The sequence below is a fragment of the Canis lupus genome, chromosome 27, assembly GCF_011100685.1.
Source record: "Canis lupus familiaris isolate Mischka breed German Shepherd chromosome 27, alternate assembly UU_Cfam_GSD_1.0, whole genome shotgun sequence".
NCBI classification, from domain to species: Eukaryota; Metazoa; Chordata; class Mammalia; order Carnivora; family Canidae; genus Canis; species Canis lupus.
Window position 1 is genome coordinate 12,334,154 of NC_049248.1, and position 12,334 is coordinate 12,346,487.

The 12,334-nt window shown below is 47.6% G+C and overlaps 1 protein-coding gene across 7 annotated transcripts in view; it reads left to right on the top strand.

Moving 5' to 3' along the window:
- BORCS5 (BLOC-1 related complex subunit 5) overlaps positions 1-6,450 on the top strand; it is a 112,166-nt gene extending 105,716 nt beyond the window's left edge. For 6 of the 7 annotated variants that reach the window (XM_038576819.1, XM_038576818.1, XM_038576817.1 and 3 more), the window contains one exon: positions 5,704-6,450. In XM_038576819.1, the coding sequence (XP_038432747.1) occupies positions 5,704-5,934 (231 nt within the window). In that variant the 3' untranslated portion in view covers positions 5,935-6,450. Of the gene's footprint in view, positions 1-2,084; positions 2,368-5,703 lie in introns of those variants that run through there. The other variant, XM_038576823.1, reaches the window with a different exon arrangement.
- Positions 6,451-12,334: the final 5,884 nt, after the last annotated feature.

A 12,334-nucleotide genomic window follows, 5' to 3' on the forward strand; every position in this document is an offset into this window, starting at 1 on the left:
TTCTTAGTGATGTCTTTCTAAAAATTTTTTTTAAATTTTGATGAAGATCAATTTAACCCCTTTTTTCTTTTATGATTATATGTTCTCTGGACCTATCCAAGAAATCTTTGCCTACCCCAAGATAGCAAAGGTTTTTCTCCTGTTTTCTTTTTAGAAGTTTTATAGTTTTAGCTATTATGTTTAGGTCTGTGATCCATTTCATGTTAATTTTTGTATATGAGGTAAAGCGTAGGGGTCCAGATTTATTTTTTTTCCCCATATGGATATCTAGTTCTTCTAACACAAATTATTGAAAAACTTTATTTTCCCCACTGAACTGCCTTGGAAATATTGTAAAAAAAATCAAGTAACTATATTATGCTTAGATCTATTTCTGTACTCTCTGTCAGTTTCATTGATCTATAGGTCTGTTTCTATGCTAATATCACACTGTTCTGATTATTATGCTTTATACTGTCTTGAAATCAAGTACTACAAGTCTTCAAACTTTGGGGTTTTTTTGTTTGTTTTATTTTGTGTTGTTTCCCAAAATTCTTTTGGTCATTTTGTGTACTTGGGATCAGCTTATCAAATTCCTGGAAAAAATTCCTTCTAGGGATCCCTGGGTGGCGCAGCGGTTTGGCGCCTGCCTTTGGCCCAGGGCGCGATCCTGGAGACCTGGGATCGAATCCCACATCGGGCTCCTGGTGCATGGAGCCTGCTTCTCCCTCTGCCTGTGTCTCTGCCTCTCTCTCTCTCTGTGACTATCATAAATAAATAAAAAATTTAAAAAAAAATTCCTTCTAGAATTTTGATTCAGGTTGCAGTTGACTCTAAAGATCAATTTGGCAAGAATGACATCTTAATAATATTGAATCTTGCATTCCACGAACATGGTATACTTACCCATTTTTTGAGATTACCTTTAATTTTTCACAGAAGAGTTTTGTATTATCAGTGTACACGTCTTATGGATATTTTGTTGAATTTTTCCCTAAGTAATTGTTGGATGCAATTGTAAGTAGTATTCTTAAATTTTATTGTCCAGTTGTTTGTTGCAAGTATATAGAAATACAATTGATTTTTGTATATTAGCCATGTATCTTGAAACATTACAGATAAACTCATTTGTTAGTTTTATTAGTTTTTGGTGATTTTTCTAAGTACACTGTCCTGTCATCTACAGATGAAGACCCTTTTATGTATTCCTCTCTAGTTCCTGTGCCTTTTATTGATTTATTGCACTAAGATTTCTAGGATAGTGTTTTTTTTTTATTTTATTCTTATTTTTATTTATTTATGATAGTCACAGAGAGAGAGAGAGAGAGAGAGAGGCAGAGACACAGGCAGAGGGAGAAGCAGGCTCCATGCACCGGGAGCCCGATGTGGGATTCGATCCTGGGTCTCCAGGATCACGCCCTGGGCCAAAGGCAGGCGCCAAACCACTGCGCCACCCAGGGATCCCTAGGATAGTGTTGAGTAGAAGTGATGAGAGTGGAAAACCTTGCCTTGTTCCTTATTAGAGAAGTATCTTTTACTACTGTGATGTTAGCTGTAGGTTTTTCATAAGTGCCCTTTATCAGGTTGAGGAAGTTTCCTTCTGTTCCAAGTTTTCAAAATTTTTCATAATTGAATTTGTCAAATGTTTTTCTGCATCTACTGAGATGATTACATAACTTCTAACCCTTACTCTGTTGAAATGGCAAATTATTTTTTTTCAGATGCTGAAAAAGCTTGCATCCTCACTTGGTTATGCTGTATTTTCCTTTTTATATATTACTGGGTTTGATTTGCTAATATTTTAGATCTGTTTTTTGGCAGTGGACTGCCCAGATGGGCAAATAGGCTATACTGTCCAATTAAGGTATTTCAAACAAGTTTGAGCACATTCTATAGATAACTAATATCTTAATAAAGCCTACAGTTACACCCACAAATAATTTCACCTTCTTTTTCGCTTGTCCTTTGAGATGTACCAACATCAGAGACAGTATATGCCTGTGTAGAGTAACATTTGGGGTCATTCATTTCTCTCAGTATTCAGCTAATGTAATGCCAAAATTACAGCGGCATATACAGAATGGAAATTTCTTCTTCTCTCCCAGGCATGGTACTACTCTCATCCACAGAAGTCCTCAAAGACCTAGACTACTTCTAGCTCACTTCTCTACCAGCCCTAGGATGTGACCTTACTTATTCCTGTGGTCTAAGAGGGCTGTGTCTGCATTCCAGCAGGATCAGAGAGAGGGAAGGGATGAAGAAGGAGCAAAGAGTGTGTGCCAGCTGAGTCTTCAAGAAGATACCCAGAAGCTGCCATGAGAGACTTCCACATATGCGTACCACTGACTAGAACCGAGTCATGTGGTCAGAGCAAGGCGTGGGTTTTGAGGCAAGAGTTGTGGAAAATAAACAGTCATTTTCTATTGGAAAAAATCTAATAGTTTTTTCACTTAAATGGTTCTCTGAAAGTCCCTGAAACAAAGCTCTTTGCAACATTTCCCTTTCTGGGCCTGAGTTTTCTGGAATTGCAAAGCTATGTAAAGACAGTGGAAAACAAAAGTCATGTCAACATACACAATAAGCTGTGTGGAGTTCAAATAGTGTGGTTCTCAATATCTATGCCCTCAGGACCTTGCATATGATATGGCACATAGTAGCACTTAATATCTGTCTGTTGACTATATTATATGTTTCCTTATTAGAATCTTTGTGCCAAAAATAGAACCAGTAAAGGTGAATAAGGATATATTCCAGATTGTCAAAATGGTAGATTCAGAATTGCATTAGATACTGACTTACTGCCTTAAAGTCTGTTCAGATGTGCTGGAGTAAGTCTACACACATGGCTTCACACGAAGGCATATGGGTACACACAAAGGTAGGCTTTAGGGATCAGCAGCAGTGTTGCCTCAAGAAAGAAAGAAGGGCTCTGGGGTACCTGAGTGGCTCAGTGGTTGAGCATCTGCCTTTGGCTCAGGTTGTGATCCCGGGGTCCTGGGATCGAGTTCTGCTTCTCCCTCTGCCTATGTCTCTGCCTGTCTCTCTGTGCGTCTCATGAATAAAATAAATGAAATCTTAAAAAAAAAAAAAAAAGTAGGGGGGGGGAGTAAAGGGCAGGGACATGAGAAAGAGGCATCACCAGTTTTATTACACTCTCCCAGCTAAAGTCTTACTTGCACCAATGTGACGCTTTCCTTGCAGCAGTCAGAAAGGAGGAGGAAGGATTTGAAAGACATTAATGTTTCCATCACATGATTCAATGTTCTTTGATGTCATGCCATGCATCAAGTAATATCTCATGCCCAACTATTGGTACACTCTCTTGCTTAGGGAATACTGATGAAAGGAAGATGCTTGACTGAGGAGGTCTGGGTTCAGGTTTTGGTTCTGTCACTGTGAGACCTAGCAGGTCACTCTGCTTCAGGTTTCCTCTTCTGTGGTTTTTTTCCTCCATGGACTGTCATGGAATTGACTCTTGAGAGACATACTTAGCTGTCAGCGTGTATGAACAGCATGCTTGAATTATGTGTGGCCACCTAGGCACTAAACATGACATGGCTTTGGACAAAAGCTCTGAATACATCAAACATGGGCCCCAGTCGGATGTGGAAATCTGTGGGCAGGTGTAGGTCATTTGAACAAATGCCACTGTCTGATCTATTATAAATCGGGGGGGTGGGGGGTGGGGTGGGCAGAAGTGGTTGATTGCCGAGGGCCTAAGACATAATAAGTTAGAGTCTTGGAGGCCATTTCAGATAAACTTCACAGGTGTTTGTCTAGTCTAGTAGAGTTGGGTGTGGGGAGAACGAGGACGCCCCCACCAAGTGAGATGTGGTGACTCAAGATGGTTCCAAATGCTGGAGCAGGCAGTCAATGAGTTCTGCTGGTTCTTAGGAGGAGCTCCCACGTCATCCACTGTCTTTTGGAAGGTGAAGTGTTTCTAGGTGCTGGATTGAATTACCATCCTGAAAAGGCCCGGTGGTTGACTCTTAGGAACGCTATAATCTACTGGCCCACTGCCTTCAAAGTGCTGAACAGGGCTGCAGAGAACCATCTGAAGGTAGAAATTGTTTCCACGGTATTGGGAGGTGGTTGTTTCCCTCCCTCCCACATCTCCCGCTTGCTGTTTTTTTTTGTCCCCTGAGCATTTCAAAACAAGTGAGGAAAGAACCAACATAGAAAAAAAACACATTGAGTTCTTCTAACACCTCCCTTACCATTCACCTCTCCACGGCACCCTCCCCTCCCCCCGCCAACAAACACAGTATAAAAATAGAACTGGTTATTTTTTTCTTGGGACTGGCTTTGGCTTCCTCGTGTTGGTTTGGTTTGGTTCTGTTTTGTTTTGTTTTGTTTTTTAGAGAAAGGGGAGGGGCAGAGCGAGAGGAGGAGAGAGAATCTCTAGCAGGCTCCACACCCAGCACAGAGCCCAACTCAGGGCTCAATCTCATGACCCTGCGATCATGATCTGAGCCAAAGCCAAGACTGGATGCTTAACTGACTGAGCCACCCAGGCACCCCATGGTTTGGTTTTCCTCACACCATTTCTGTAGGCTCTGGTAACGTGCATCAGGTGCCAGCCCTTTGCATGAGGCTGGGGGTGGGCAAGGGACGTGTCCTGGAGTAGGCAAGAACAAGGGGCTGAAGTAGCATCTGAACTAAGTTTCAGGGTAGAAATTGGGAGTCTTAGCAGCTTGTGGCTTCCCTACAAGGAGGGGGGTGGGGGTAAAAGCACCTGACAGGCTGGAGGTACCCTCCCCCTATTTTTTTTTTCCTCCCCCTATTTTTATCCAGGTGACAGCTTCCAAAGAATTTCACCAGGGGAAGGAAATAGTGACAAAACGGGAGTGCAGAGCCTAAGTTTGTTTAACCGGGGGAGAGAGTGCCCCATAGCACCGTCTCTGTGAGAGTTTGCCTCACAGCAGTATGGTCCACCATATGGATGTGAGCCTTGGTTGTCAGAGAAAGCCACCCTGTCCCCTGCAGTTCTCCCCCAGTGGCTGCCACCCCGCGGCCGTTCAAGGAAGAGAGGAAAGGATGACACATGTTGTGGAAGCACCTCGGAGCCATGCCAGCTCCTGCACTGGATGTGTTGTCTCATTCCATCCTCACAGCAGCCCTATAGTTTGGGAATCCATTCCCTATTTGTTTGCTTTTTAAGGTTTTATATTATTTATTTGAGAGCGTACACACAAGCAGGGAGGAGCAGCAGCCAGAGGGAGAGGGTGAAGCAGACTCCCCGCTGAGCAGGGAGCCCAATGTGGGACTTGATCCCAGGACCCCGAGATCGTGACCTGAGCCAAAGGCAGACACTTAACCAACTGAGCCCCCAGATTTGTGGTTTTTGCACACGTGGACCCTGAGACAGAAAGGATAAGTATTATCAACTCAAGTGGCAGAGCCACATTTCAAACCCTGGTCACATTTCCAAGCCCAGGATTCTTATGTAGGGAGAGAACAATCTGAGGGTCTCAGCAAGGTATAAGTGGCTCACATGCCCAAAACAGAGCCAGAAATAGCCATGTCTCAGGCCCCCTCCAACGATGATCGTGGGGCAGCAGTTGATAACGCTGTGCTCATGAGGGTCTTTTTTGAATCCACCAGCACTTCCTGTAAGCGGGCAGCTTCCACTTGGCCTATGGGGCTCATGCTGCACACCTGTCCTCTTGAGAGGACTTGGTTCAACCAGGTTTAATGTGTTTCCCTTCTCTTCTCCCTCTACAGATGGATTTGTCTGTAGAAACTCTCTTTAGCTTCATGCAAGAGCGCCAGAAACGATACGCCAAATATGCGGAGCAGATCCAGAAAGTCAACGAGATGTCCGCCATCCTCCGCCGCATCCAGATGGGCATTGACCAGACGGTGCCCCTGATGGAGCGGCTCAACAGCATGCTGCCCGAGGGGGAGAGGCTGGAGCCCTTTAGCATGAAGCCAGACCGAGAGCTCAAGCTGTAAGCGCCGCCTCTCCTGTCCGGCCAGGCGGCTGTTCTGTGGGGACAGAGCCCCGCACCACCAGTACCCTGAGGACGTTGGGAACCAAAGTCACGGGAAGTGACTGGATCTTGAAGCTGGTGGGAGGCTTTGGTGCTCCCTGAAGGGAGGTGAAACAGTCCAGCTGGCCTGAAAATCTGATGCTGCCCTACCTGCCCCTTTCCTTGACGCATCCTTCCCTTTGCAAAACGAACCAAACTAGAACCAAACTAATTCTCGGTGCTAACCGAAATTGGAGCACTTGAATTGTTAGCAATTTGTTACAGAACTCCATGTCAGGAATTTTTATTTTGTTTAGACTTTTTTTTTTTTTTTTTTTTAACTGAGAATGAATTGTCAAGTCTAGCTTGCGGAGTAAAAATATGGAGAGAAGGGGAGAAATATTTTAAGAAGCTCTGTGTCCTCAATGCCTTCGTGAAATCCTACTCAGTAGGCTTTCCGGGGTATGAATTGTAAACATAAAGAACTAATTTAATCCAAGTGTCGGTGTTGTTACTGTTCCTACCCTGTTGACGTCACACCAGGTCTTTATCTGGGGCACCCTGTTCCTGCCGAGGCAGAACACTGGTGTTTTTGTTGTGTGCTGGGTTATGGTGTCCCTCGTGTGTCATCAGTGGAGACTGAGGACTTCCTTTGAACACCCTCACCAGGCTCATCTCCCACCGCTAACTGGTTCCTTTAATGCAGATGTGGTTAAGTTTCTTTTTATTACATCAGCACTGGCAAGACTCCCAATTCCCCTAACAGAGGTTTTTTTTTTTTGTTTTTTTTTTAAGGTTCACTTTTTTTTAAAAGATTTTATTTATTTATTCATGAGAGACACACATAGGCAGAGACACAGGCAGAGGGAGAAGCAGGCTCCATGCAGGGAGCCTGACGTGGGACTCGATCCTGGGTCTCCAGGACCACGCCCTGGACTGCCCCCCTAACAAGGTTTTAATCCACATTTGTTTCACTTGCCTGGTGAACCTGTGACATGGTCAGCTTTGGAAACGTCTGCAGTGGGCATTTCCTGAGCCCACTCGATGTGTCTGACATTGTGCCCCGAATACAGACCCTTCTTTTCTGAAGAGTAAAAAACTTACAAGCTACTAAATTTCTGTGGGAGTTTAGGAAAGGAAGCCACCTGAGAAACCACAAGAGTACTTAGTGCAGGCCTTGGCCATCCTAACTGTCCTCACAGAAGGAGAGGCTGAAGACACGAAGAAAGAAAAGGTAGGAAGAGATGGAGATGGGCAGATTGGGGGCATGGGGAAGCCTCTGGGGCCAGGATATCCTGCCAGGACTCACCCCGCTCCCTTTATTAAATCCTGCAAACTTCAGAAGGTGTTTTCTAGATGTTGAAGAGAGCCTTTGGGATATTGATAACATAAAATTGATCCTGCTTACTTTAGCCTACCTCCAATAAATTTGATCCTAATCTCAGATTTTAATCAGATATTATTTTGTAAGATTCATAGAACCCAGAATAAAATGTAGGTCATAAAATAACTGGATGATAGAAGAAACAATTCTAAGCTAAATGGAAAAAAAAAAATTCTGACAGGGAAAAAAAACAACTTCCAAGATTTTTTTTTTTTTTTTTTTTTTCAAAAAAACAACCAAGAAAATACCAGGATTGTTCATCTCTCCGAGCTGGAAAGACAAGATGGCACCAGAGCCAAGGCAAGAGACCAAGGTGGCATCCACCTCTTTCAGAGGGTGACCTTCAGATCTCGTTTCCACCTTTCTGTCCCCATTAGGAAGCGGAGCCAGGGGGTGCCCAGCCTGAGGATATAAAGTGGCCCGACTCGGAAGCCATGAGCTGGGGAGTGAGGGACCAAACCAATACCGTCAACCTTGGTTGGGCCACACTGGTGAAAGAAGTTTGTGTTTATAATGGCTTTTGATGGTCAGGATTTTACAGGGTCTTAAACCATTTCTAGAGCGATTTATTAGAACGTACAAATCAAGAAAAAATGTTTTGTTTCTTAGAAACCTATGGATAGCTAAGGTGATTGTAGGAAATGCCACAGAGGGGAGGGTGGCAGCCTTTATTGAGTACTGTGCCTTCCCTCTGCTGACAAGCAGCACCACATCGTTTCCATATGATTGAGGAGCCAGTTCTGAAATATATTCTCATCCACTAAGCTTTTTCACTGCCGTTTCATGCAGTTCATTTTTCCATAATGGTTTAATTTCATAATACATTTTATTTTTTTTAAGATCTTATTTATTCATGAGAGACAGAAAAAGAGAGAGGCCAAGACACAGGCAGAGGGAGAAGCAGGCTCCCTGTGGGGAGCTGACGTGGGACTTGATCCCAGGACCCTGGGATCATGCCCTGAGCGGAAGGCAGACGCTCAGCTGCTGAGCCACCCAGGCGCCCCTCATAATACATTTTAATATTGGATGTAGTAGACTAGGTGCCACCTGTGCTCATTCGTTTTTTCCTTTTTTTTTTTTTAAATTTCAAACCGGCAGAAATTGTGTTATGAAAGAAGAATATTTCTATTCCCGTTGCCAAGACTGACAGGAAGTGGCTTTTTTAAGCTGTCGCCATCGCCATCGTGGTCTCTGAGTTCCTGGAGTTTGCAGGTCCCAGCTCTTAACACGGCCGCGCTTGCAGCTTTCAGAGAACGAAGGCGTCAGGTGCTGTTACCGTCACTGCACTTAATAGAATGTACAAGTAAGAGCAGAGAACGAAGGAGATGAGCTGCGACCGGGCCTAGAGGGGGGTCGCTCACTGTTCCAGCAGCTCCTGGTGGGAGCCCCCAAGGGCTCACCTTCCGCAGCACGAAAACACTCTCAGCTCGCCCCCGACCCCCAGAGCTCGGCAGCCAAGTCTTCTCCTAAAGAAGTCGGTGGGGCGCGGGGCTGGCCCAGTCGGTGCAGCGAGCGGCTCTTGAGCTCACGCCGAGGGGAGCCTGCTTCTCCCTCCTCCTCTCTCTCTCTCTCTCTCTCTCTCTCTCTCGTGAATAAATAAATCTTTAAAATAAATAAAATAAAACCAAGTCGGACAATATGATGACTTCTGTTTAGAGCCTCAGTAGCTAGACCCGCTGCTGAGCAGAAGCGGAGAACCCCAGGCACAGGCACGCCCGCCGCTTGTCCTCGAGTTCCAGCGAGCGTTGGGGCGCGGGGTGGTCTGGCAGTGGTGTCAGCCGGGCTAGGCGGGGCTGTTTGCCAGCCGCCCTTTCCTGTCGCCTCTGGTTAGGGTGTCACGAGACATTCGCGGGGGATTTGCGAACGGACGGAAAGCAGCAGCCGCGCTTCCCGGCGAAGGTGGCAGGTCTGCGGGCCTGGGGCACCCTGGAGGGCGCGCGCAGGTGCTCCGCTCCCCGCTCCCCGCTCCCCGGGCTCTGCCCGCAGGTCTTCCAAGCCACTGGCCAGGTGAGAACCTCGCTTGTCCTTTAGGGCGTCCGCGGCAGGAGGCGAGGCCCGGCCAACCGCACTCCCACCTCCCCCAGCCACCTGCCGGGCCGCGGGCCACCTGGGCGCCTCCGGCGGGCTCCGACCCGCGCCCGGAATGAAGGGCTTCAGGTGGGCCTTCCCGGCCCCTCCCTGACTTGGTACCTTCCTCCCTGCTGCCTCCCTGACGGAGCCCCGCCTGGTAAGGACGGGCTACCAGTCCTTTCCCCGCCTCGGGACTTCCACGTTCTGACGGATTCTGGAATCCTGAGTGATTTGCTCTTTGAAGAGCTCCTCTGCCGACCGCTGTCGCCGGAGGCCGGGCCTGCGGGCGCTCTAGGCTGCTGGGGCTCGAGGCCTTGGCTGCAGGGCCCTGGCCGTAGATCTCCGCCTTGATCTTCGCTCCGAGCCCGGTTCCCCCTCCCTGTGGCCGGAGCTGGTCGGGATGGGCGCCCAGGCCCCTTCCCGCTCTAGGATACCCCTTCTGGGGCCTGATCCTCTGAGCAGTGGCCCTGCGTTTCAGACGTGACTTTGAATTCTGAGCTCCCAACCAAGAGAGCTTGTTTCCTTCTTTTTGTTGATTAGAAATTAGGAAGTATCCGGTGGCTCCCTTCGTCTGAGAACCTGTTCTGCCAAGCCGGTCTGCGCACCTGTATTGAGGAGCAGCGTCCAACCGGCCCGGAAACTGCAGTGACCTGTTGGACCCGTTGACGTGGAAGCTGGTAGAAGCTTGCCGTCACCCCACGGCCTGTGCGCAGCGAAGTTTACAGGGGATGAACTGGGCTTGAGAGCGTAGATTTCCGAGAGCCTGTATAATCTGACAGATGCCAGGTCTTTGTTTCCCTTCAAGTTCGTCATTCTTAGGAACGTCATCTGTCCTCTGCACAGTCAGTATTGGGAATGTTGAGGACTCGATACCCTGAGACACAGGAGTGCACTCCAGGAACACGCTGGGGCTTTGGGTTTGTTAAAATCTCCTCTAGGCATTTCTGTGCTTTTCCCACTGACCTATGGAAAAGGTACACGCTGGGTATCGCGAACATGCTGTTCCCAAGGCTCCATAAAGCAACAGCCCTCGGGGACGTCGTGCGCGCAGGCTTCCGTGCATTTGTAGAACTTCCCTAGCTTGGGCATTTCCCTCAGCAAGTCCCGAGGCAACACCGCGATCTTCAGAAATGAGAGCTGTGAGTGAGCATGTGTGAGCTGTGAGTGAGCATGTGTGAGCACTCTAGGGTGAGCGAAATGTCTTCCCTACTCGTTCATACCCCAGCTAAGCGCAGATACACAGTACTCAGTAGGAAACAACTTTTAAAGTATCAATACTAAAGACTGAAAGGTATTTTGAAGTGACAGTTTTTCTTCTTGGGGGATGTTGGGGTGTAAAACGTTTTTAACGCCAAGAGAAATAATTGGCTTCCTCTCCCCCCTGCCCACTCAGCCCTCCGTTAGGAGCTTACTGTGGCCCCTCGGAGAGGTCATCGCTGTTCACACGTTCATAGTGAGGAGCACGGAATTTCTTGCACACGCACGGGCACGTGGCTCCCTTTCAAATGACCCGCTACAGAGGGGAGGGGGACCAGGTAACTTCATCACTCACCCGCCTCAAACCAAATCTCGAAATCTGTGGCAACTAGACCTAGTTGCTTACTAGTCCAACCAGCCCCCCCCCCCCCCCCCCCGTGGCGGGCCCCTGGGCGTCCCCTACTCTGAGGAGCGTTGTGCTGGGTTATCCGTGTCCATGTGAGACCTGATGGGATTCAGACTCCGACTTCTTCACCAGCCAAGGCAGAGTCCTACCACTCGCCTTGGTTTTTATTACACAGTGAGCGGGATTCACGCTCAAAGCGTTGGTGCACCAAGCACTTGAACTTGAGCCTTTGAAACCATCGCGACTCCCTTGAGCAGAGCGCGCCCAGGGCATAGCGGGGCTCGCCCTCCGCCCTCCGCCCTCCGCCAGCCGGGCCCTGTGCCCGCCACACGCTCCTGCGAGGTCACGGTCTGCAGTTCCTGGGGACCCAGCTGGAGCTAAAGGGTTGGAACTGGGTTTTACATAAACCTGACTGGACGCCGGGGCACAGACACCGCAGCAACAGGATTGACTTGTAAACATCTGCCAAGACAGTGATGTAATTTCCCAGTTGCTTTTGCAATTACCTTAAAGATCTAACCGAGGATAATTATGCGGTACGAGGATGAATGGGCCCCACGGAATGCTAGAAATAACTCACTTCCCTCTTCCATTTATAGATCCAGGGGAGTAAGTTCAGAGAACAGCACCTAGACAAATTTTACTAGATCTAAAACATCTCTGCGTGGTGTCAGAAAGCATAACCAGACAGTATTTAAAATGACAGCGAAGGCTTTGAGGGCAAAAAGTTCCAGTCCCCTAATCGCAGCACAGCCCCCCTGGCCGCTCCTGCCTTCCTCACCTCCCCTTAGCCTGAGCCCTGTGCTAATTTTCCTTGTCAGACCCAAACTAGTCCTCTGACACTAGCCTGCCCCGACTGCTGAGACCCCCAAACCTGTGCACTTCAATTGTAACTGGCATGACCTTCGGGGCTTCCCAAGATCTGCACCCTCTCATCTGAAGACTCTCCCTGACACACCTGCTCCCACACACCACCCCATCCATCTCCGGAAGCTGGAAGATTCGACACCCCTTTAAACTTCCATCTCCTGCGCGCCTCCCATTCTTTGCAAAATCCTGGCCAAGGCAGCTCCTCCAGTCTTTGCTCACCCAGTACAATCCTTCTTGCCTTTAAATTTTTAAAATTTAACTTCTACTCAGAAACCTGTCCCAACCGATTTAAATGACACCCTCAATGATTCTCTCGTCATTCCAAGGTAATATGCTTTATTATGAAGCATATTTATTTATGAAGGTAAAAACTTTATTCCTGATGCATAAAATTCTTTGATGAGACTAAGCTACTAGTCTCCTAAGTTGTCCCGTGCAGTGTCATTTATAAGCAGA